The sequence below is a fragment of the Meriones unguiculatus genome, chromosome 8 (genome assembly GCF_030254825.1).
Source record: "Meriones unguiculatus strain TT.TT164.6M chromosome 8, Bangor_MerUng_6.1, whole genome shotgun sequence".
NCBI lineage: Eukaryota > Metazoa > Chordata > Mammalia > Rodentia > Muridae > Meriones > Meriones unguiculatus.
In genome coordinates, this window is record NC_083356.1 from 27,106,122 (window position 1) to 27,132,209 (window position 26,088).

The following is a 26,088-nucleotide window of genomic DNA, read 5'->3' on the forward strand; positions in this document are numbered from 1 at the left end:
ACAGCAGTTCTGAAAGGCGACTTACACACAGCCAGAGAGAAACAGCACATCATGGGTAGAGCAGTTCCTGGCAGGTAAAACCAGAAAACAGCACTCTGGAGCCAAGAAAGTTGCTTTTGGATGTGGTAAATTGGTTTAACAAGGAGTCCATTGATTTAGGCGCTGCCTTTTCAGGTTAAAGATTAATGAATTTAATTGGAGGGTCAACCACATGATTCCTGTAGTTTTGATTATGAAGGGATTGTGAAACAACTTTGTTTATTGATATTTCATATTCAGTTAGTTTTTCCCATGTAACTCTGAAAAAGATACCTGTATATTACCTGAACTTCACTTTTCTCCTTGGTCCCTTTCTATTTTTCATGATTTTCTGATCCCATGTCTTTAAAGGTACAATTTATCTTTCTGGAGCACAGTGCCATCTAGTGGACAAACTGCTAGTTCAGCACTCAAAAATAGGTGGTAAATTTCAAAAGCAAGCCCAGCCTGTACTTTCTGATCTGTTTCTTGTTCAAGTGTTCTGAGGTTTTTAATAATGATGGCAGGCCTGAATGTATAGCCCCAATTACCAAACTTGATGTGATTTCTTAGCTTTTGAGATAGGAGTAATCACTTGATTTCTCCCCCACCCTTCTCCCATTTTGTGATATAGAGAAGATGAAATGTGACTAGAAAGTGAATTCCTAAATTTTAGAAAGTCAAGGGGAGCCAGCACATTTTTAATCCCAGCACTCAAGAGGCAGAGGCAGGCAGATCTCTGAGTTTGAGGCTAGCCTGTTCTACAGAAGGAGTTTCTGGACAGCCATGGCTACACCTTGTCTCCAAATAACATAAAAAGTCAGGAAGCAATCATCATTTTGGATAAATTGAAGGGTTTACTATTTACTGTTTTAGAGATGGTGTGAGCCTGGGAGAGATGGACCTAAACATGAGGTAAAGTCAAGTCTCATCCAGTAGCCAGCTTTATTTAGAATGTCAGACAGTTTATACTCTAAGGTTAAGAAGCACATGAGTAAAGTGTCCTGTCACAAGGAGAAGCTGCATATGATGGACACCTGCACATGGGAAGAACAGGATTTACCATAGAGGCATGTAAACAGATAGCAATGGCCAGTTGTAATAAATAGTCTATGCTAAACTAATTTCTATCTGCTATACCTGAGAGGGGCACAAAAACACTTTGCAAAAACAATTCCATTTTTGTGAAGACACTGAGGTCATAGGACTCTTGTCTTATATTCTTCCAAGCACTCAGAACAATTCCATTCTTTGACTGTATTCCAGCAGTTTATGTCTTAATTAGGACAGTTGGTTTCTCTAAAATACAGTTTTCTAGGAGGAACTAATGTGTATAAGGATAACCTCTATGCCACACCTGAGAAAGAACAGTTTTATCATATGCTGCCATTTGCAGTGAAACAATGTTTCAAAGGGACTTCAACAGTTGAGGGGAAAGAACCAAAGATTTCTGTTGAAATGAATTGTAATTATGTTTTTGTGCATAGCAACAAAATAATTTATCCATCTTCTTCCATGAATATGCTGATGGGTTAGAGCTTGGTAATAGTTTCCTGAACTACTTCCTGAACAGCAGAAGAATATGTAAACTACTTTTATGTTCTTTCAAGTATGTTATTATTGATTGATGCTGTTATTTGTTAATATGCTTCTTTTTATATTTCAGAAAAGATGTTGGTTTAAAGCGATTTTTCCCTAAGAGTTTACTGGATTCTGTCAAGGTAATTAGAGTCTGCTTTATCATAATCAAATAGGAAGCTCTGCTTGTATCCCTTTCCTACTGAAAACTTACCTTTGGGAAAGTGAAACAGTGCATTTCCCTTAACATGGTAAAGCTACAATGGCAAAAGCTGACCTTATGAGGTCATGTTAATGTCAGGCAAGTCAATTTTCACAGAGTCAGCCTATCTCCATAGTACCACAGTTTTACTTGATGATTGCAAGTAATAACCACCTAAGTGCAAAGCTAGAAATAGTCCATGCTGCAGCCCTGTAGCCAAAGTTTATAAAGTCACAAATATTTTGATACACAGAAGAAAAGGAATACAGTTTTAAAGAATCATAGTGAGTCATGAGCACTGTGTATGTATATTGCTGTATCCCTACATGCGTGTCCTGTGTGTGTGTTTTCATGGCTGGGTCCCTGTGTATCACTGTGTCTTGTGTCTGTGTGTGCATGCACACATTACTGGGTTCTTTGTGTGTGTGTGTGTGTGTGTTTGTGTATATATGTATATAATACTAGGTCTGGGGTGTATATGTGTGTGTGTGTGTGTACATCACTAGGTCTGGGTGTGTTTGTGTATGTGTATACACCATTTGGTCTGAGGTGTGGTGTGTGTTCACTGGATCTGGTATATGCATTTGTGCTACATTCTCTGTGTGTTTGTGTCACTGTTACCTGTGTGCATGTTTGCTTTACTGGCACTTTACATGTGTACATTCTAATGGTCAATCTCTGTTATTACTGTGTGGTTTTCTGATGGTAACTTTGGAAGTAGCTTCCATGTAGTCCTATTCCAGCATGGCTATCATTGGAGACAAAGAGGGGATCTCTGTGTACTGTTTCCTATCCAGTCCAGAGCACACCTCCAAAGACCTGGTTACAGTGGGAGAACATAGAGTTTAGTTCAAGAAGGGTTCTGTTTGCCAGCCTCACAGTGTGGGTCATGACCTCTTAGTTCTACAGGGAATCTTTTGGAGGGATGGTGTTAACATGTAACAGATAAACATATGTCTGTATCAACACAATACCTGTCAGGTAGCAGTTCATAAGCAACAGCAATTATTGCCTTTATGTTTTATTATTACAAAGATATTCTTTCTATATCCTATTACCTAAGGCCTACTGAGATAAATCATGCATACTAAATAATGTTCTATTCTGGTTCAGGAAATTGACCCCACAGCCAAACTGTCTTGTAAGAGTCCTGGCTTCAGTGTAAATCACCTGTGACTTTGGATAAGTGACTGACTGACTGACTGTCAGTTTTCACACCTGTGATATAGATAACATCAGCTTCTGACACATACTGTCTTTGTGAAGAGCCAGTGAGCATTTTCAGAAGATGAGCTCTCTAGATGTGTCTAGCATGAGAGGATGCCTCACATGCTATCAAGCATTGTGAAAAACTGAGTAATAAATTTCTTGTTGTATGACTCCACTCACAGCCATAGGCTTCTTTTCTTGCCAGTAGAGTTCAGCTCTGTTCTTTGAATATGGTCAGTGCTGGCCAGTGGGCTAGCAGGTCACTGTATTGGCACTCTTTGTTAAATGCAATCTGTGACAAAGCCCTGTGTCTACACCTGGGCGCCGCCTACTTCGAGGCCCATCCATGTGGTGCCTTGAGCTCTATCCTCCTTTCCCTTTCTGGAAGTTGATAGCATGCTGCCTTCTACACACAGTTCTTGGTGATATCATAGGAAAAATAAATGCAGAGTTCTGCAAGTACAGTAGGTCTTAAGGAGAGCAATAAGAAAGTATACCCTTTATAGTATTTTGGGCTCTTTTTAGGGATACTTCTGCACTTTTCCATAGAGTTTCTGCTCTATTAATGAAGCATTAGAAACAGGTTTTTGGGACTCTAGCTCTTTCGGGTGCCTATATGTTACAGAACCCACTCCTGAAAGTGTGGTAGAGGCTGGGAACACAAATGTAGAAGATGTTCTCCTCTCTACAAGTTGGCTTAGATTTGGTAGAAAGAGGACCAGGCCTTAAATCAAGGTTTGCAGCTTTATGGGAGGGAGTTGGAAGATGGTAGCTGTGTTCCATGGGAGTGTTGACAGTCTTCTGGAATAGGAAGAGCTTCTGTTTATCTGGTTTGTTAAGTGTGAAGACCACAAAGACATGGGGAAGACGTCCCCTTACTCCATCTTGAGACAGCTCAGAAATAGGAGGGCTATGGAGTTACTAAAACAAGATAAACCACAATGTCTACAACTTGTTATTGCTATTGGTTGGAAATGCTCTAGCCAGCATTCATTTAATGGCTGAATTTTATGTATCAGTGATTCTCAACTGAAGAAGTCTTTGGTGGCTTCCAAAAATTGCTGTCTCCTCAGATTTTCACGTATAAAAATATCATAGGTATGACTGCTGTCTGTGGAATCCAAGACACTATTTTAGGTTTACAAACAATCATTATACTCAAAATAGGGACATAAACACAGGCTATGAGTGAGTGCCTGTGTGAAGCAGATGCTCATGGAAGCTCAGTGGAGCCTGCCCCAGTCTGGGTTCTCTTGCTCTGGCCTCCCTCTTCTTTATGCCTTTTCAGAGATGGAATACATGTCCCTTGTCTTAGACCCTACTTGATATCTAAGAAGCGTGCTTTTATTTCTGAATTTGTAATTTTGTAGTTACTGACTTGTTTGTTTTTGCCTTCATATACTATATTTTAACCCAGTGAGTTTGTCTAGTACCAGGTATATAGCACATTTGATAGATCCTATTTAAATGAAAGAATGAAAAATGAACAGCAACTTGAAAAGCAAATAAAATTGGAGAAGAGTCCAGAGAGAGGGTTATCTGCCCTGCTGCTGCCATACCCTTCAGGCCTTTCCCAGCTTTGTCCATCTTGGCCTCTCTTGCCCTGCTCTGCTCCAGCATGCTTTTCTCTGGGATCTTGAGTTGTATCTGGCAGTGTGGTGAGGGCTCAGCCCTGATTATGATTTGAGTTGAGTAGAGTCAGTGCTGGGACAAAAGGCCTACAACCTTTGTTTTTTTAAAATTAATTACAGTTTATTCACTTTGTATTCCAACTGTAGCCCCCTCACTCGTCCCCTCCCAATCCTACCCCCTCCCTCTTCTCCATCCATCCCCCTTACCCAGTCCACTGATAGGGGAGGTCCTCCTCCTCTTTCATCTGATCCTAGCCTATCAGGTCTCATCAGGAGTGGCTGCATTGTCTTTCTCTGTGGCCTGGTAAGGCTGCCCTCCCCCTCAGGGGGAGGTGATCAAAGAGCAGCCTCTGAGTTCATGTCAGAGACCCCCTGTTCCCCTTACTAGAGAACCCACTTGGATACTGAACTGCCATGGCCTACATCTGTGCAGGGGTTCTAGGTTATCTCCATGAATGGTCCTTGATTAGAGTATCTGTCTCAAAAAAGATTCCTGTGCCCAGTTTTTTATGTTTTGTTTTGTTTTTTGGTTCTCCTTGCGCACAAGGAAATCATGAAATTTGCATGCAAATGGTGGGAACTAGAAAAGAGAAAAGATCATCCTGAGTGAGGTATCTCAGAAGCAAAGACACACATGGTCTATACTCACTGATAAGTGGATATTAAACATATAATATAGGATAATCATACAAAAATCTGTACACCTAAAGAAGCTAATAAAAAAGGAGGATCCTGAGTAAGATGCTCAATCCTCATTTAGAAAGGCAAATGGGATGGACATCAGAAGAGGGATCAAACAGGGCACAGGACAGGACCTTACCACAGAGGGACTCTGAAAGACTCTACCCTGCAGGGTATTAAAGCAGATGCTGAGGCTCATAGCCAAACTTTGGGCAGAGTGCAGGGAATATTATGAAAGAGGCCTACATCTTTTACAGTAGGGGATAAGGAGAGCCAGATAGCAATCTGCAAGACAGCTTGAAAGCCAACAAAACAAAACAAAACAAAACAAAGAAGTAGAAAGAGTGGTCAAGAAAGATGTGAGGGGCAGTGGTTATGCTTAGATAGCTGCAGACAGCTAAAGGACTTAGGGATTTATAGGAAGCTGATTCAGACTAGACATTTGGATGTAAGGAGAGCTAATTTTTAGCCATCATTAGGTATCAACAGCTGCACCAGACTCACTTATGAAGATTTTGAGAACTGTTTTCTTACATGCTCTCTTCAAAAAAAGTTTTTACATTTATTCACTTAGTGTGTGTACATGTATACGTGTGTTTGTGTGTGTGTGTGTGTGCACACATGAATTCATGCTTGTGCATATTTGAGCATCCCCACAGGACACAACATAGAAATAACAATACCATTTGTGGGATTGACTCCTTTTGCCATGTGAGACCTGGGCATCAAGTTGTCAAGTTATCAGGCTTGTGATCCTCTTGGTCTTAGTGTTTCATCACAACAGTAACACTAACTAAAAGCAACTTAAGAAGGAAAGGGTTTATTTAGCTAACATATCCTGATAACAGTTCATTGAGGGAAACAACAACTTAACCTGGCCAGGAACCTGGAGGTTCTTAATTGAGGTTTCCTGCTCTCAGATGACCTAGTTGTTTCAAGTTGACATAAAACTATCCAGCACAGTAAGTACCTTTACCAACCAAAACGTCTCACAGCCCTTTTTATTGAAAAGAGAATAATTTTAATTGTTTCTAATTTAAATAATATTTGTTTCTTAAATAGCTTTAATTAGTAGAGGCTGTGGCTTTAGACAAAGATTTCTTCCCATTCTACATAAATTCCCTTGACAGCCCAGGCAGACTTCTGTGGACTTTGTATTGCTGTAAAGCTGTTCCTATAAGCTGTACAATACCTGTTACACACAGTAGGTGTAGACAGCCCCTCCTTCAGAAAGAACCACAAGAAATACATATCTGATTCTTTGTTTTGGCATTAGTTATATTGAATGGCTAGGTTTATTAATGTTAGTTTTTTTTATAAGCAAGCGATGTTTGTATATTTTTCTCTTGAAGTCACTTTGTTTTACATCCCTTAGATTTAAATTTCTAGAATATTGTAGTTAACATTCTCATTGAATAGTTGAAAGATTGCCATACTCTGGTAGAACTGGTCTGAGCTGTGATGTTTCCAAGAACAGATAACAGGCAGTACATGCCTTGTGTGCTGAGAATAACAGACAAGGTTTCTTAACATTTCAGACTCTAGTTATATTAGTAAACTCAAGGTCAGGGGCACTCTATAGTTCTTATTAATCCTCATCAAAGGTATCAAGGTTATGAGTGATGAAGGGGCAAGCAGACACTCCATTGAGGAGACTAGCAACATGAATGTGTATACAATTTGGATAGGAATTAAGTGAATTGTGTCACACAACTACTAATGTTGAAAATCTTAAAGGATCTGTCCAATTTCCAGGTGATAAGATGGCTTCTTAGAACACCATTAAGAGACTTGAGTTAGCACCAGGCATAGTGGCTCACACCAATGACCTGGTTACTTGGGAGGCTGAGGTAGGAGGATCTCAAGTTCAAAACCAGCCCAGGCATATATTAAGACTGTCTCAAAACTATGTAAACAAACAAACAATAATAATATAACCTTAATTTTAAAAATTAAAATAGTGACCATTTTCATTTCAGCATGGCTTGACATGATAAAGTAATTTTCCAGGGTATTGTTGGCTTTTGCATATACTGGGACCTCTTGAGGGAACCAAAAGAAGTAAAAGCTGACTTCTGCTTGACGTACTTGCCCTTGAGTCCAGGCCCTTTAGATAGAAGGGACACTGTGTCCACTACTGATGTGTTTGTACTTAGCCTGGGTTGTGCTATGTTATTCTTCAGTATGTATTCCGCCTTTCATTGTTTTACAGCAAAATTTCTTTAGCTTTACATGCACACTTATATGAAAAGCCATAGTAATCTGTGTGGCTAGCAGCATCTAATGGGAGATGATTTATTAGATTAATAGGACTGAAGAGCAGCAGTTCTTGGTGGTATATCTTAATGATATTCTTGTACATTCATTTGCTCTCTCCATGGTTTCACACAGAAGTGTGCTTAGGTAGATGACTTGAGTTCTTAATCTGACAGGTAGTTTTTGACAGTGTCTTAGTCAAGGCCAGAAAGCACTAGAGGCTCAAAGACTGTTATCTGTGTGGTGCATTTTTATAGTTGGGCCCTACTGACCTTGCACACATTTACTTCTCTTAGTTCAAGCCTGATCCAAAGCCAGAACTAATTCTTCTCTGATGAGCTGGAACTTTCCTGTCCCTCTTCTGCTTCACTCCCATCAGAGCTCCAGTGTTGTTAAACTAGGTGGCTGTCAATGTCTGGCTATCTCCTCTTCATTCCTTTCTGTTCATCTGATTGATAGGTGCTACGTCTGTAACTACCTGAGCTGATGGCTGCCCAGTCTCGAGCTCCAGATTTACTCAGCTGTCTACTTGATGGTCTATGTTGGAGACATTAGGCTGGTGCTGAATTAGTACTGTTGTGTTGTCTTCACTGATGGCTTCTCCTTTAGTTCTATCCAAACACCAGGTCATTCTAGGTCCCTCTTGTCATCCATAGTGTCATCCTTCTTCCCTTTTGGTTGGTTGGTTGCTTGGCCTACAGTACTGTGAACAGATGTGGGTTTTTTGCTTTATATTGTCTCACTTGCCGCCTCTTATGCCCGAGAGCACAATGAACATCTAAAACTGGTCACATGACCTCTGTGACCTTATACAGCCTGTTCTTTCAGCTCATGATCAGTTGTCTTTCTGGTATCTTGATCTTTGTTCTTCTTAGCCTCCCACTCGTTTTCATTTCAATAGCTGCACACTTCATCATGTAGGCTCATCTCCTCTTGTCCCAGCTCCCTGTCTGCAATGTCTCCTCTTCTTCCCAAGTCTTATGCTTCACCGTTAGGATTCTACTCGAGGAAGCTGTGCCCACCTCCTTTCCCTTCATCTGCCTCAGCTGCTACAGCTCTGTCTGGGCCTTAGCCGCTCAGCTTCCTCCTCACTCTGAAGATTCAGTAGATCCCCTAGCTCTCTGACCTTAGTCCACTAGAATCCTGGCTTTCATTTCTTCTGAGGGTTGTGTTAGCCACCGTTCATCTCCACACCCAACTCCATCACCTTGTGTGATGGGTCCACTTGGATTCTGATGTCTCCTGATGTTCATCCAACCTTTGCCTGCCACACGGCTTCCAGTTTTTGCCCTGTTAGTTTAATACCAGTTCCTGCCTACATCAGCTTACTTTTCCAAAATAAAATCAGAGGCTGACCACCTTTTAATCATTTTCTGCTTCTGTACCTACATACACTGTTGGCTTCTTGTTTGAGTTAGTGGGAAACCTCCAACTTAGTTTAGTTTTTTTTTTTTTTTTTTTTTTTTTCCTTCCTACTGTTTTGGCATCCCTGACAAAACCTACATTAAGTGCCACTCCTTCACGCAAAGTTACCCAAGGAAGTATATGTAGTCAGTGTTAGCAGGGTAGAAGCTAAGTTAGACCTCAGTGTAGGGTTACTGTTTCCTTGCCTTTGGTGTCTCACACACTGAAGATCAGGATCTTGCTCCCTGAAGCCCTTGCGCCATTCTCAGGTATTCATGTGTGAAGACAGCACTCTAATGAGTAACAGGAACAGAAGCCAGTGGTGCCCATGCAAGGTAAAACACTGTATATAGCTGTTGGTGTTTTCCTTCTATCAAGCCACGGTGAGAGCTCTCTTCTAAAAGCTTCTGTTCTGTGCATACAGAGTGACTGTTCTCTTTTTTTTTAGTAGCAGTAAGATAGGATTTCAGCCTCCCTAAACTAGTTCTATAAAGTGGTTTATAGGCTTACTAGGATATTGGTTGTGAAAATATACACCACAATTTGTATTGTGTTGAAAATGGTTTTTAAGAGCCTCCTTATTACTAAATGTCTTTAATCTGTCTAAAGAGTAGTGTTCTGAAATTTCACTTTTTAGATCCAAGAACAAGAAACTTTTAAAGTTAATTATCCATGCACTTTCAGAAATGGTATTAGAACATGTGAATGCCTGTGTGTGCCTTTACCCTTTCTTCTGGTCCACATGCCCCTGTGTTACATGGTTTAATGGCAGTGTGCCACATGTTTAATATGCATGCTCTTGCCTTAAGCTTCTATTGAAGGAATAATGTTCTGTGTTGTTAAACTATACCCTCCAAACTGGTCACAGGGCAAAGTTTATTAATGTGGGTTTTTCAGCAATTAAAGTTCTAGTTATTTGGCAAGTGGGTTTTTGTAGTAATGTACATGGTATGAATATGATTACAGTTTTTTTCTCTTGGTTGACTTAAAAACATTTTTCTCTAACTTCATCATTCAGGCCAAAACACTAAGAAAACTGATCCAGCAAACATTTAGGCAGTTTGCCAACCTTAACAGAGAAGAAAGCATCCTGAAATTCTTTGAGATTCTTTCGCCAGTGTACAGATTTGACAAAGAGTGCTTCAAGTGTGCCCTTGGGGTAAGTGTGGGACCTTGGAAGATGTGGACTAGTCTAGTTTTTTCTTAGTATGTGTACCTACATTTCTGATTAAAGGAAAATTAATTTGTCATAGTTCTTAACAACAACAAAATACTGCTTTGACACTTAACATAGGGGGAAAACTGGAAGAAAGTGCATTAATTAGACAATAAAATAATCTTTTAAATAGTGTGCCTGTATTCATAAATAGGTGTTTTTTATTCAGGTGTGCAATTTGATTAGCTGGTCTCCAAGGGCTAGAGAAAACAGTGGCTTCCCAGATTCAAGAGTGATCACAGTTAGTTCTGTCCAGGCTTAGTAGATCCTGTGTCAATGAAGTTATAAATATTTTATTTATTTAGATTAGATTAATAGCAAACTGAGTCTTCTCCCAACCCAAGTCCTTTGATATATTCATGGCTCCATATCTAATATCCTCTTTTTTTTTTTTCTCCCCCCTCCTCCCCCTTTCTGGTACCTTTGTTCTCACGTGTTTGATCTTCCAAAGTCAAGCTGGATTATTTCTGTGGAACTGGCAATTGGCCCAGAAGAAGGAATCAGTTATCTGACAGACAAGGGCTGCAATGTAAGTTGGCTCCTGGGAGGACTCATGGATTTGGTTGTGGGCAGAGAGGAATGAAGCTGAGGACTGGACAGGGCTTTGCATGAAAGACTCTGTTCTGCATGGAAATGTCTTCATGATCTTGCTCAGGTTGGGTGTGGGGAGACATTTAAAGTTAAGTTTATTGCCTTTGGAATTTTTTAGTCTTGAAGGGAAATGAACCAGACAAATTAGGTGGGTGAGTAAAAACTGGTGGGCTGTTCCAGCTTATCTTGTGAGGCCTTTTTTATTGTTGTTGCAATTTTGAGGATCAAATCTAGGAGCTTGCATACTCTAGGCAGGCACTCTCTGCTGACCTAGTACTGCAATTTTTCTTTATAAAACTAGCTTCTAGATGTGATTTTAGTGTATTTTTACATTTTTACTGATGTTCTACATTTAAAATAATCTTTCTCTTTAAATAATCTTCATAATTTAATTATAGAAAATATATATCATATTTTTAAATTATGATTTTCTAGTTACTTTTACTTACCTCATTGAGGAAAGATGCTGACCAGAGAGAAATCATCAGGTTGTTCCATCACTATGTGCCCCTGTTATGTGCTTCAGCAAATGCCACTGAGCGTGTGCTTATGCCAGGTGCTAGCCAGGGGCTTGCAAGGAAGGGCAAATAGACTGCAGCTCTTTGATGGAGTTGACAATCTGGCATGTGTAAAATCTGCGCCTCATGATGATGAATACAGGGTGAGTTGCAAGGCCGGCCAGGGTTATAGTGTTGAGGATTGAGCCTGTCTTTGATCAGGCAGTTGGGTTCTAAGGTCTTCCTTGGTGGCGTACACTACTAGCAGGTGTGCTTTTTCACTGGTATGGGTTTCTGGTCACAAGTTTGTGCTTGTACTTTTCACATGTACTCCTTGCTCTCTATTCCCATTCTGCTTTGCCTCTGCTCTACAGTCCTTTCTCCTTAGCAGTTCCTGTTCCCAGTGTGCCTGCATATAAGTGACCAGTATCCTTATACGTATCTATTGGATGGAAATGGGTCTTAGCCAACACACATTCTGCCTCTTGTGCATCTTGCCTGTGAATCTGCCTTCTAGTCCACCTGGCACTGATGGCCTTCTGGGACCAAATGGGAGTGTCTCAGTCGCGAGACATCCCAATTTCTGCCCCACGACCATGTTGAAACAAGTGTGTGTGTGTGTGTGTGTGTGTGTGTGTGTTTTCTTCATTTACTTTTGCATGTCAGTAGGTAGGTACATGTGCCCATGTATGTGCATGCAGAGGCCAGTGGAGGTCATCTTTCTGTGTCATTTTTCTCCTTAACTTCCTGAGACAGGGTCTTTTACTGAACCTGTAGCTCATTGGGTAGGCTGACTAATCTCTTGCACACCCAGTGTCATCCTGCCTTGTCTATTCCTCCTCCTCTGCGACTATGAAATTACAGGCATGCATGGCCATACCTAGCCTTTTCCTGTGGGTTTTGGGGATTTGAGGTCAGGTCTACAGCAAGCAGTCTTAGCCACAGCACCATCTCCTCAGAGCCCAGAAATGGTGTTCTTTCACATGTATTTTTAGAAACTGTTGTTTTCTCTCTGGTGGAAGAGATGCCAAGTAATAGAACTACTGGATGCATGCAAAGCATTAAGCATTTTAATTTGAAAAGAAGTTACCAGTTTGCCCCTCAGAAAAGCTGAGAAACTTCTGTCCTTGTCAGTGTGGGCAAGTGGTTTTCTTACTAGATTCCACCATTTTTATAGCTCTTATAATTTTTCTGTTTTATTATGTTTTTGTTTTGGTGCAGTTCTTGCTGTTTTGAGACAGGGTCTCACTTTGTATCCCAGAATGGCCTTTACTTAACATTTACTGTGTAACCAACCTAGGCCATCCTCACACTCAGTGGAAATCTTGTGTCTTTGACAACCTAAGAGCTGAAATCACAGGCTTAAGCTATCATGGCTGGCTTAATTTTTACATTTGAATACATTGGAAGCATGTTTGTTCTTCTCTCAATGTAAAGCAAACATCCTGGGAATGGAAACTGTTCTTCTGTCTTGTTCTGGCTCTTTGTGTTCATTGCTTATACTGTGCCTGTATTTGTGCCTGTGTTACCTGCACATGTCTTTTCTTTGCGATTTGTCTCCTCACAGGTCCAGGAATCTGAAATGTGGTAGTTCAGAAAAATTTTTGATAAATTGTGTTAAATAGAAATTTAGCCTTTTTTTTCATCAAAAGATGGGATAAAAGCCAGGTATTTGTAATAAATGCTTTTGCTAAAAGCTTCTTAGCTTAAGACTATAGAATGATTAGAAATAGGAAAAAAACACAGCTAGCCTAACTAAGATTCCCAGGTGGTCAGTGACTGGATGAAGGGCAATTTTGCTACCAGCTGGCAATACCGTTCTGCACTTTTCACCTGTTAATGGTTGAATGAAAACTGAGGGGGCAGGACAGATTTCAGGGTAGATGCAAGAACAGCACTGACAGCAATTCAGCAGCAGGAACGCTCAGTCCACTGGGATGAAGTATAAATGGCTTGGCCTTTCAGAAAGCTTGACAGTGTTCAGTCGGCTGTGACTTAATGAGTTTTTAGTCATAGCCCTTAGATTTGATTTGTAGTCATTTTTTTTTTCTTGGACAATTTTTCTTTATTATTTTGCATTTAAGTTTTCTACCTCTAGTGTTATACATAGTTCAAGATGGAGAGACTTCTCCCCATTTTGTCCAAAGGTGAAGATGAAAAATGCGGTTTAGAAAGCTCAAGAGGCCTGTTTTTATCTTTGAGTGCATTACAAAGCTGCTAGCATCTTGACACTGACTTTATAACTTTTGGGGTCATTCTTTCATATCTGTGCCTGTATCTTTTTTTTTTTTTTTTTTTTTTTGGTGAAGTAGTGATGATTACATCTCTATGGAGAAGTGAAGACATTGAAAAAAATGAGATTCTTATCTTCTGCCCTTATACAGTGTAAGCCTATAGAAAATGGTTGTCTTTGTTGATAGGTTTCTGCCATTGTTGTACATATTGCAAATGATCAGCAAAGTATGGCAGCACAGATATTCATGTGATCTAACCTGTTTGCCCCTGAATGGGCTATTACTTTTGTCATGTGCTTCTTGTTCTCCTGTTCTGCTGCACTGATGCCAGTGTCTCTTTCTGGTCTAACACACTGCTAAACTGATTGTTGGTTTGATGTCTTGCTCAGTAGATTCTCTTTTGATGGATTTTGTATAGCATTCTCCTTAGGTAGGCCTTTTTTCTTGTAAGTTTCTCAGTCATTAGTGTTTCAGAACCAAATTTTAATCCACCAGTGGAAAATATGTCATTAGAGCTTGGCTTGTGCATCAGTGCCTTACCTAGCACTGCACCTCTACCACTGTGTGCACAGTGTATCCTTCTGTAGCACAGCCCTTAGGAGGCTTTCATAACATGCCTTTACTATTTTAAAATTGTGATCCCAGTGACACAGGAGAGACTTGAATCACTAATATTGATGCTGTATAGGATTTATTAATAAACTTGCTTAGAAAATGTTCAGTATACAACATTGCATTTAGCTAAAGGAGCACTGCCTCCGGTCCATTTGGAAGATAAGTGGTACACTTATCAGAATTGTTAGAAACTGTAAGAAAAAACATTTTGTGCCATTATTGACATTTAGGCTTACTGAGAAAGTTTCTTCTAATGTTTGTTCACCAAAATTGGCCTCAGATTAGACTCTGTTTCCGTAACAAAAGGAGACCACCCTGATTTACGACCAGCCATTAGGTACATCCCCATCTCAAGTCTGCGTCAAAGAGGCAGCACAGGGTCATGGCCACCATTAAGTCCTGGTCTGCTGTTAAGTCAAATTTCCTGTGTCTTTTCAGGAAAAGCATAATTCTGCCAGTTGGGCAAGGTGACCCTGGGTAACATTATTTGAGGGGGAAAACCCACTAGTATGCATAAGAAATAATTTTGGCGATATCTTTGCTGTGTAAATCTCCCATCTGCCCAAGTAGCCATTATTGTAGTTGCCTATCTCTTTTAAAATTGTTCAAAGTGTAACTTGGGCCCGTGACTTGAAAAACATTTAAAGATGACAGCATATGTGTAATGTGTAAGTCTACGGCCTATATATAAGTTGGTAAATTTTTCTGTTTGAGGCCAGTTTCCCTTTGGCATTAGCCAGAACCGTTTGTATACTATTGTTCAAGAGCATTTCCTTATTTTTCCTGAGTGTGTAGAGTGAATTCTTACTGGGAAGGCATATTTCTGTAATGCTAACAGTTGGAAAATGAAGGCAGGTATAAAAACTCTTAGTTGTAGGCCAGGCAGGGCTACTTCGTCAATAAATAAACAAAAAGGACTTTTGGTCTTCTGCTTAGATTTCATTGCGAGTAGCTCCTATTATCATGTCAAGGACCTTGTATCCTGTTCTTCTGCCCTCCGCTTATAGCTCCTGTTGTAAATTATGTGAACACATGTGCCAGTAATAAGCCATCAATTCCTTATAGTGCCGTATTGCTCTGTAAATGCTTACATACTATGTTTTTAACTTGTATAATTTTTTTCAACTAAGTATCTGTTCTCATTGAGAATTCCACCAGGCTTCTTAAAATGGGCAACTGGTTTATAGTGATGGTTCATTTCTGCTTTTTTCAGCTTCTATGGAAGCTGAATTTTTCTCTTAACCTCCTCATTTACTTGGGTCCTGTTAAATCGTTACCACAATCAGGCATGCCCAAACCTGGAAGGAAGCCCAAGGGCTACTGCATGACTTTGACAGAGGAAAAAGTATCTGACAGGGCAAGGCTCTCATGGTCTGGGCTAGAAATAGTTATGTAACAGCTAGCAGAGCCCAGCCTGAGGCTCTTCCATGGCCTAAGAACTCTGTCTTTCCTTCCAAAGCCCACACACCTCGCGGACTTCAACCAAGTGCAGACCATCCAGTACTCAAACAGTGAAGACAAAGACAGGAAAGGAATGCTACAACTCAAAATTGCTGGAGCCCCTGAGGTAAGGGACTTGCTTTTAAAAATTTGACCCAGGCCTGGTATGGTGGTATACACTTTTAATCCCAGCACCAGGGAGGCAGAGTCAAGTGGATCTCTGTGAGTTCAAGGCCAGCCTGATCTACAAAGAGAGTCCAGGACAGCTAGGACTACTATACAGAGAAACCCTGTCTTGAAAAACGAAGGGGGGGGGGGGCGTGTCGAAATATATTGTCTAAAATTAAAAAAATAAAATAAAACTTTTTTTTTTTTTTTAAGTTAAATAAGCCTGCTCTATGGGGTAGTGTAGAAATGACTTCTAGGGTAAGGCTTCAGTGTTCATGAGTAATCAGATTCACCATTTTCTCATGTTTAAAGATTAAAATAGGGGTTAAACATCTTGAAGATAGGAAAGGATTAGATTTTAAAACCTAGGACTATTGCTATGCGTATAATCAGAGACCACTCAGAATCACCAGAGAAGTCATTTAGAATTGTGTGTGCTCTCCTTTAATCCCAGCACTTGGGAGGCAGAGAAAGCTGGATCTCTGTGAATTCAAGGCCAGCCTGTTTTACAGAGATAGTTTCAGGACAGCCAGAGCCACATGGAGAAATCCTGTATTAGGATAGGGGTTGGGGAGGATTATGTGCACTGTTAGTGTTGCTGTTCCTGAACAGTGTTGAAAGATTCTCTGGGCAGTCATTGTGATAATAGCCCCTACAACAGTGTGATAAAAACAGGTAGGCAGGCCATGTGGCACATGGCCCACTGCTATAATTCCAACCCTCTATATTCCAGGCCAGCTCTCAGGCATGGATCACAGAGCAAGACTCCATGTCTAAACACCAATTAAAAAAAAAAAAAAAGAAAGAAACAAAGTAATAATAAGTGGTAGAAGAAAGAAGTGTTCAGTGACACAAGACTCTGGGCTCCAGACAGAGCATATTGAAGATCAGGTGGAGCCATTGTGCAGGCAACTTTGCCTGTGGCTCAACTCTCCTCACTAGGCTACTCCACCAGCGTCCTGCCTGTGATTCCAAGTCATTGACACCTGTTGGAGGATATTTGATTAAACTGTGAATCCCAAGATTATGTTATTTACTGGAAAAAAAAAACTATTTCTAGTTGTGGTATTCCTCAGACTTCTCACACTCCTTCAATCCAAGAGCTTTCTGGGTGAATATTGTAAATAGGATTAAATAAAGTCAACCGAAGGTCAAGAGGTGGGGCAAGCAACCAGCTGATAGGAAGTGAGCATATGATTATTAAGAAATAAAAAACCATATAGAAGAAGAGAAAGTCAGCAAGACAGACACACAGGAGTGGAAGGGAGGGACATTCAGTTTGAAAGAGGTTGTTTGAGATGGCAGCATAGAAGAGGGCCATTGCGTCTGGGATTTGGGCTGAGGAAGAAGATCAGCTGAGTACTTTCTCTGCCTTTCTGAGCTAGCAGGCTTTAATCCCAGCATCTGGCTCCCAAGTCTTCGTTGGTAAAATCTAAAGATTGAGATCTTGTTAAAAGCAACAGGCATCTGAAGTTGACATCTAGAAACCACTTACAGATGAGCAGACCCTAGCCTGGAGTATAGAAAACTTGTTGCACATTTCAGTTTCCTGGAGAGATCCCAGTGCATTACTCAAACTGCTCTTTCCCTTTGCTGTACCACAAGCAATGATAGGAATTTGTAAGTGAGAGAAGCAAGCCATTCATTTAGAACAAGTGCAAACAGTCATGTGAACCAGGACACACTTGGCTGTGAAAATAAAATACAACCTTTGTTGTCTTCAGGTAACACTTAGAGATAGATTACGGTTTACTTCATATGAGAATGGATTTTAAGCCTCTAGGCTAATGTGCTATGAATACAGAAAGACTAAAATTTTTATCAATTTTCTCTAATGATAGAAAATTAAGATATGATTGATAAAAGTTTATTGTACATTGGTCTCTGGAGTAAACTGTGCTTTAACTTGCTATCTGAATTTTTAGAGTGTGCCCATGGGGCCAGACATTCTGAAGAAAATGTTTTTGCTAAATTTTTTTGTAGAAGTAAGCCTCAGTTTCAGTGCTTTTTATCTTATGCTCTGAGTATGTCTTCTGTCACACATCCCAGAAATGATGTCCTTAAATACCACACTTCCTTTTTTCACTTAAATCTGCCAACTGTTTCATTTCTACTCCTCTGTTTTCAAGTGTATGTATGCAGAATTGTGATGTCATAGTGCAGCTGTCCCTTTGATTACTGGAAAGAACAATAATGCCTCTTTCTTGTTCTTTCCCGTTAGCCTCTGACAGTGACGGCACCGTCCCTAACCATTGCAGAGAACATGGCCGACCTGATCGATGGATACTGCCGCCTGGTAAATGGAGCCACTCAGTCCTTCATCATCAGACCCCAGAAAGGTAAGGTTCTGTTTTCATTCTTGCTGCACTGGTAGACAAGCTTACCCCAACAGCCAGTTCTGACCTTGATAACTGTAAATGTGAAGGCCAGATGTGTTGTAGTGACCTAGATGCTTGTTTTTCTAGGGACAGTGATCCACGCCATAGTCCACAGACTTGAAGCTGAGCTGAAGTACACTATGACAGTACACGGCTTTGCATAACCCTTAGAATAGCTCCTGAGTTACCATTGGCTCTTTTGGCTCTAGAGATGATCTTCCTAGTTCTTTTTCAAGTGTCCCTTATAGTTCACATTGAAGTTTCTATCCTGTTGTTTTTTTTTTTTTTAACTGCATCTGAAAAGCTTAGAGTAGGTGAAGAACAAAATAAATTTGATGTCAAGATATGAAATTAAAGATTTGAGTGAATAAAAATATCTTAGAAATGAGACTCAAGTCTCCCCATGAAGGAAAGATTTATAAGTATAGTGAAAGTGGATACTGAGGATATGGATTGCTGAAACAGTCTTTGAAAACATTTCACGTAGATCAGTGTAATGCAGGAGAGCCTGGGCTTTGGTGTCATCCTTGCTTGTACAGTATACTGTGTGTCCTGCCATGGGCTGTGTTTACTCTTCCTATCCTATCCTAGGCTAGTTAGTTTTCTTCCCTTACCATATAGCGCCCTAAGAGCTAGCTCAAGGGTCAGGTACCCTGGAGGTGATAAAGGAAGGGTGAACAGTCTGTGGCAATGTGCTCTGAGGGGCTCAAAAACGTAAGAGGGCCAAGCAGAGTGCAGTTTCCAGAAAGATCCCTGTAAGGGATGAGGGTGGAACTAGATTATAAGAGAGAAGCATTTATGATGAATTCTGCAGCTACACACATTGTGCCATTGTGCTTCCTGCATAGTTTCTTGGTGTTACTGGAAAACCATTTTATGAAAAGCAGAATATTCAGGCCTTTGGCAAGGCACCCTTTGATCTTAAGAGCTCCTTAATCCTTAAGTCATTTGGGAAGACTGTCTTTTATCAGCTTGTGAACACAATATCCATTTATGTTTGTTATGAGTTTTGGATAGAAACCCATAATAACCTAAAATAGAATCAGTGTAATGTCTTGGCTGTAAAGGACTATAACTAAACACCAAAATAAGGTTTCTCCTCCTTCCTGAACTTAACTGCATACTCTCTTAAAGGAGTCCAAAGAGCCGCTTATATCTCCTTTTTTTCTTCCCAGAAGGTGAACGGGCATTACCATCAATACCAAAGTAAGTACTCCTTTGTGCATTTTCTTACTCGGTTTTGTTAGAAACTTTATGAAAATCATTAGGCTGTATTTGTTTTCCTGAAAAATTAAATTTCCTACGTATATTCAAGGACCTAGAATGAATATTTGCAAACATGAATCAAATAAGTTGTTAAGTTATATATGAAATGTAGATATAATCAAGAAGTTTTAAAATTAGTTTATTCCTTATATCAAGTCTAGTAAGGGATCTAAACATGGTTATGGTAATAATAAGCTTAGACATTTACTTCATGGTGTCATCACTATTTTAGAAATGTGAAAATAGGCATTATTCTCTTTTAAAATTAGGAAAATGAAGGAGAAGTAGTTGGTGATTTACTATTCATGTTACAAATTTTATAAGCATTATGTTGATCTTTAATTTAATTAAATAACTCAAATAGTAATGCAAAAAATTACTCCTGTAATCCTAGTCAGCATGCAGGAAGCAGGCCCCAATGTATGGAGGTAAAAATCTAGCTGTTCAGATAAACAGATGACTGAACAGTAGAAGCTGTTAATTCTCACACACTTACAAAGCAGTGGAGATGTGGAAGCCTGGGGCAAAGAGAACTAAACCTGGGCTTGTGTTCATTCTGTCCTGTGTGCCCACTTTTCTGTAATCACATTCTCAGTCTCTCCTTGCTAGATGCACATGATAATCTGCTTTAGAGCCTCCTGCCATTGCTCTCCTGTTCTGCACAATTAGCATCACCTGCCAGGGCTATCCTAGCAGTATTGAGCACCCCAGGCCCTCTCAGACCCAGAGTTGTATTGGAATCAGAAAAGTATGACTTACTACAGAACAGAGAAGAATCTAAGTGGAGTCCAAGGAAGCCAAGGAGTAATTTTGCAAGAGCCTCACAGGACACAGTGAGATCCTATGAAGTAAGAAGTGGCAGGGTGTGTAAAGGCTTGTTCATGAGGACTTGGTGCTAAGGTATTTAGGTATGTTCCACCTGTCAACTCTAGTCTGCATGCCTTCTGAGTCCACCTATGTACTTCAGCCCCTCATCAAACTGTCCTAAATAAAGCTCTTTTCTGACACATGGCCCTACAGAGCCTACCTGGTTTGCTGACACTTCTAGCCTCAGTTTTGCTGTTCCTCACATTCTCTTCTGCTAAATTATAGTTGTTCAGTTTCTCTCCCTTTCAGGCCTTTCTCAGTGTTCCTTCTGCATGACGTCCTGATTTCTTGCCTCAGCCCCACTCATCCCAGCTTTCTTCTACATCACTTTTGGAAACACAGGCCTCTGAACCAAGAGGACATACTACTTCATTTTTCTGTAACATCTGGTCAGCATGTAGCCACACTTTGGAAAATAGCCTCTTAGCCTGTTCTCATCCTCTTGACAGTCAGTTCTGATAGCCACATCCTGTGGGGTCATGCTTGTGAGAGTGAGCAGGAACTGGAGAAGCAGTTTTCTCCCAGCTTGGGGCAGTGAGCTTCACAGTCTGCTCTATGTGCTTCTTTGGGGCAATAGCTTGTGCTTTCTTAGAGTGTCTGCAGCTGGAAAAATGTAAGGAATCATTTTGATCTGACCATATAGGAGTTATAAATGTGAGTGTAAAATGTGAGCAAAGGAGGCATGAGTTAAAAGTTATTAACAGATACCACAAAAACCAAATCAGTTTATCAAATATCAAGAGGATGGGATTTCCACAGACCTTACAGGAACCAGACTCTATTACTGCACTTAACACAGTAGTGACAAAGGGCAATCAGGTGAGAAAGCTGATGCGCAGGGATCTGGTGTTCTGGCTGTCGAATAAGAAGCAAGTGTAAAAGAATCTTTTATTCACCAAATGTAATTATTATCTCCAAGGCTTGCTCCCTTCGCCTGCTAATCTAGGCCTAGTCCTGGAAGCTTCTACTCTCCTTATAATCTTCTGTAGACCTAGAATGTTTTCAGCCTGTGAGACATACTGCTAAATAACCTTACCCTTTTTAGTTCTATCTGAGCTCTGGCTGAGTGGTTCAGCTCAGCTGTTCTGGCTCCAACTCCTCTCCAAGCTGACTAATTCAAACTAGCTTTTATCAGCTTCTGACTAAATTGCTCTGGCAATATGTTCTAATCTTCAGGCTCCTTTTCATTCTTTGGTTCATTCTGTCTTTACCTGTGCCTAGCTTGTTTTCAATTTGTCTCTCTAAAACTTTCTTAGTAGAACTGCCTGCTCCCTCTCTCCTTCTGTGCTACCTCTCTTAAGTAGCCTCTCTTTTCTGTCAAGTCTTTCTCTGATTTGTCACTTTGTCTCTCAATTAGGCATCACTTTCAAGCTAACTTTACCTTCATTGTTTGGGATTAAAGGTATTCCAGCTGGATCACACAGACCTGGAAGGTCTTTGGATATGATCAGAGCAGCCCTGTGATTGAATTAAAATTCCTGTACAAGCAAGCAGTATAGTTTACTCAAACAACACTATGCCCTGCCTGCAAATGAATGGAGTTGATACACAATGTGGTAGTCATGTAGTTTCAGTGGGAGAGAAACCTCTAATTTGGTATATTGTAGCTTCAGTATTTTATAATAAAATAGATTTCAAGAATGTAGCAAAAGATAATTGTTTTTAACAAAATCTCAATTGTTCAATTTTACTAATAAAGACACAGGAGCCTGATAGCTGGGGTTAAAGCCTACTATCTCAGAAAGGCAGAGAAAGCACCCAGCTGACCATCCTCCTCAGCCAACATCCCACAGGCAATGCCCCGTCAAACAATGTCCTTCAAATTGAATGTCCCTTCCCTCTGCTTCCTGTATGTCTCTCTTTCTGTCCTCCTGACTTCCTCTTCTTTCTGTTTTTTTTTTCCCCCTTAATAATGTTATGTTCACTTCCTATCAACTGGTTGCTTGCACTACCTCTTGACCTGTACAATATCCAAGCAGAAAGCTCTTGGATTAAAGTTATGTGCTAGGGCTGAGCCACACCACAAATATAAATAGGCTTTTCTAGTAAATACCACAATGTCAGAGTTCACAGTGTAATTAAATATCCTGTAACAGATAACAGATTACATGACCTTTTTTGATTGTAGACGTTATACAGTTTTATTTAAAATATTTGTGGTTGCAAAAAAAAAATAAGCTGTGTTAAGTTCTGATATTTTTCTGGTGTGATTGCATTGCACACATGATTGGGGAGCATGTCACACAGCAACAACATGGAGACCAGAAGAGAATTTTGTGAAGTCAGTTTTCTCTTCTTTCAGTTTATATAGGTTGCAGGCTTTACTTTCACTTTACATAGGCTGCCAGGCTTGCAGTGCAAGCACCTTTACCCGCTGAACCGTTTCTTCAGTCTGTGGTTGTCCTCTTTTTCCTCTGTTGGGTGCTTCCAAAAATTAATTTTAAACTGTGCTTGCGTTTTGTTAATTGTCACTATTTTTTAAATTTGTTGAATAGCAGATACTAGACAATAGCTATATATATATATATATATATATATATATATATATGCTGTAAGTTCAAATGCTACTATGTTTTACATTAGTTTTTTTACATTTATTAGTGTGCATATGTATGTATTTGTATACAAACACACATATGCATACATACATATCTGTGAGCATACAAGTGCTTCAGTGCTGTAAGAATCTTGTAAGAATCCATTTTGTCCTTCTACCATGTGAGTCCCAGGGAGCAAACTCAGATCATCAGGTTTGGTGGCAGGCATCTTTAGGTGTTGAACTATCTTGCTGACCCTTAATTTAGGTTTTAAAGAGCAAAATTCAGTTTTAGTTGCATGGTTCTTTATAAATTTTGGGCAGTTCTTTACAGTCTAGCATTTAAACAGAAAACATTTTTTTAAAGCTGAAAACATAGCTTTTACATTACATATCAAACAGTATTATATAAATAGCTCTAAATCACCTTTTTGAGCAGTGTTGTACATGCACATTTTTCTTTTTTCATTTGTCTGTTTTTAAATTAATTAATCTATGTATGTATGTATCTTGTCCATCCATCCATCCATCCATCCATCCATCCATCCATCCATCCAATCTACCTTTGTAGGGCTGGTGATAAATCCCAGAGTCTCACATGTGCCTAACAAGTGCTCTCTCGTTGAACTACATCACCAGCCCAATTGTCTGTTTTAATTTCTGGTCTTAGAAGAATTGAGTAGACTCCATTTAAAAAGCAAACTACCTGTCTAGAACTAATCTTTCAGGAATAGTGCTGTCCTTCCTAATCTGATGCAGATGCCTGTGTGATAAGCACAGGTGTTTTGGTCCTGGGAGAGACAATACTTACAGTTTGTGTGCTCTCTTGTAGGTTGGCCAACAGCGAAAAGCAAGGCATGCGGACACATGCGGTCTCTGTGTCAGGTAAGGATCTTCAGGTAGAGACCTTGAAGAGCAAACTGAGGAGAATGGTGCAGGTGCCACTCTGTGTTCAGTTCATTTGCTTAGAGCATAAAGCGCGTGTGTGGTTTTACTATCACGAACTAGCTGTCTATGTGGACTTTATTGTAGATGCTGCAAGTGACTCTACCATATTACCAGGGTAATGTAGGGTCCCGAATTGTTTCAATGCCGTGTTATGTTTAGAGTGAAACCCTAACTTGAAATTGTCCTTATAATTTATCTTTATAGTTTAGCAGGATTTCACAGACTTAACTTTGTGTTGTATGTTTGAAGTTCAAAATGTGTCTTTTTAAAAATATTTTTCATCTTTCGTAGTTAATATTATGATTATTTAATACAATGAACACACTTCATAACCATTATCTTAACTATTTGTTGGTGTGGTGACTTTCTTGTTATGTTTTCAAAGTGTATATGCCCCTTTTTCTTTATATAAAAATGTGGAGGATAGAAGAATTTTATGGAGGGGCAGAAAAAGGCATCTTTCCCAGGGATCCAGGTGCGCATCTTAACATACATTATACCCTGTTGTCATACAAGCACATATTGTCCACATGTTTATATGTTACCACACAACATCTGTTCTCAGCTATGCATGTGAACATAAAGGTTATCCTTCTAAACTAATACCTTCTGGTACATTCAGTATGAGACAGATGAGCCTCTATTCCTGTTTGGTTTGAGTCAGGTTTTTGGGTTTTGTTTTGTTTTTTTTTTTTTGAAATTTAGTTTGTTTCTGGATCATCTTTTGATGCCCAATATAATATAATATAATATAATGTATCTGTTTGTTCTCTTCCTTGTCCACAAACATCCCACAAACCCTCATTCCACATTTGGATACACACCAAGCAGAGTCACTTCGTTTGTGGGCAGGCAATATTGTCTTGCTTTGATGGTCTAGCTCAACAGCTACTTCCTGGCAGAAGTTTTTGGTTCTGGACTTGCTCTCACTGGACAGTGTTAGGGATACTACATATTCTCCAGGACATGTCAGTCATCTGAGAGCCTTACCCATGACTTGGGAGGAAACCTAGACTTTTGAAAAGCGTTGCTGGCTCTCATCAGCATTTTGTATGTTTCTTGTTCAGCTGGTCAGGGGACTGACCAGGCCCTCACAGTTTTTAATGTGGTGGAAGGGAAAAGGCTCACATGCCATAGTAGAAATCCAGAGTGAAGAAGCATTCATTCCCTAACCCCCTGAGGCTGATTCTTTAATATGGTCTACAGGATAGGTGGGTGAGGTTTGAGCACCATTTATCATTCAGGCACTGAAATGTTTGTGCCCTGTGGAAAGGCAGCTACAGGTGTTTATGTAGTAGTCTTGGCTGTCCTGGACTAACTTTTTAGACCAGGCTGGCCTCAAACTCACAGAGATCCACCTGCCTCTTCCCCAGAGTGCTGGGATTAAAACATGTACCACTGTGTCTGGTTTCATGAAGTCATTCTAATAAACTCTTGAAATCATCTCTCTTAATGGACAGATGAGGGAGCTAAAGCTCAACAGGTTACAAAATTTGCTGAAGATACACAGTGAGCAAAAATTGTGCAAACTTGAGTTTTCAGCCTCAAACTGCATTTTAATTTCTTGGTACTCTGCCTTTGTTTTATTCTTCTGAAATGTCTGAGTAGCAGTTGTGTTTCCTTCTCTTGAGTTACTTCTTTCAGAAAAATTCTCAGTAAAAATTCTGTGCCTACCAGATAACACTCAGATGCAATCAGATGCTGCTGTGATGCCATTCCTTGACCTAAGCCTGCCTTTCCCCTCTCGACCTTTTCCTCAGGCGCATTGTTTCTCGAGAATTCACATTATCCTCTTCTTTCTTGTTCTTTCTTTCCTTACACAAAAATCTTTCTGTCCCTGAAAGCTGACGGTCATACTTTGGTCATCACTACGAGTTCCCAGACCCAGCAGAGAGGAGTATTCGGTGTCCAGGGGTGATCAGCTACACAGCTCTTATTTTTAGCTCTTTTGATTCAGTTTACCACCCTATCTACTACTTGCTCCTAGGCAGAGTCAGGCTAGCATATCCAGTCTTCATAGACTGTAAGCAGTACCTGCCTAGCCTGCGGCCTGTGCACATGGACTCCAAGTACTGGTCTGGCATCTCTGAGAATGTTTTTGTTAGTTTGGACTCTTGCTGACAGTGCTGTGTTACAGCCATATCCCAAGATTATTTCCTGACTTTACTGTTTGTTTCCCATGTGGATTAAGGTACTGACCTTCTGCACTAAATTCTGTGTTTGCTGGGCCTGTGACCTTGTATATCTATCTGCTGCCATGGTGACCCTGCTTTGTGCAGGAAAGTGGACTGGCCTGTGGTCTATGTGTTTGCTTTTCTGCTACACCCTGTCTCACCCATGACACACTCTACCA

At 40.1% G+C, this 26,088-nt stretch overlaps 1 protein-coding gene across 21 annotated transcripts in view; it reads left to right on the forward strand.

Moving 5' to 3' along the window:
- Nucleotides 1-26,088, forward strand: part of Ptk2 (protein tyrosine kinase 2) — a 207,450-nt gene that overhangs the window by 96,373 nt on the left and 84,989 nt on the right. For all 21 annotated transcript variants that reach the window (XM_060389301.1, XM_060389300.1, XM_060389308.1 and 18 more), the window contains 7 exons: nt 1,685-1,739; nt 9,998-10,138; nt 10,647-10,724; nt 15,592-15,699; nt 17,962-18,079; nt 19,294-19,324; nt 23,620-23,672. In XM_060389301.1, the coding sequence (XP_060245284.1) occupies nt 1,685-1,739; nt 9,998-10,138; nt 10,647-10,724; nt 15,592-15,699; nt 17,962-18,079; nt 19,294-19,324; nt 23,620-23,672 (584 nt within the window). The remainder of the gene's footprint in view (nt 1-1,684; nt 1,740-9,997; nt 10,139-10,646; nt 10,725-15,591; nt 15,700-17,961; nt 18,080-19,293; nt 19,325-23,619; nt 23,673-26,088) is intronic.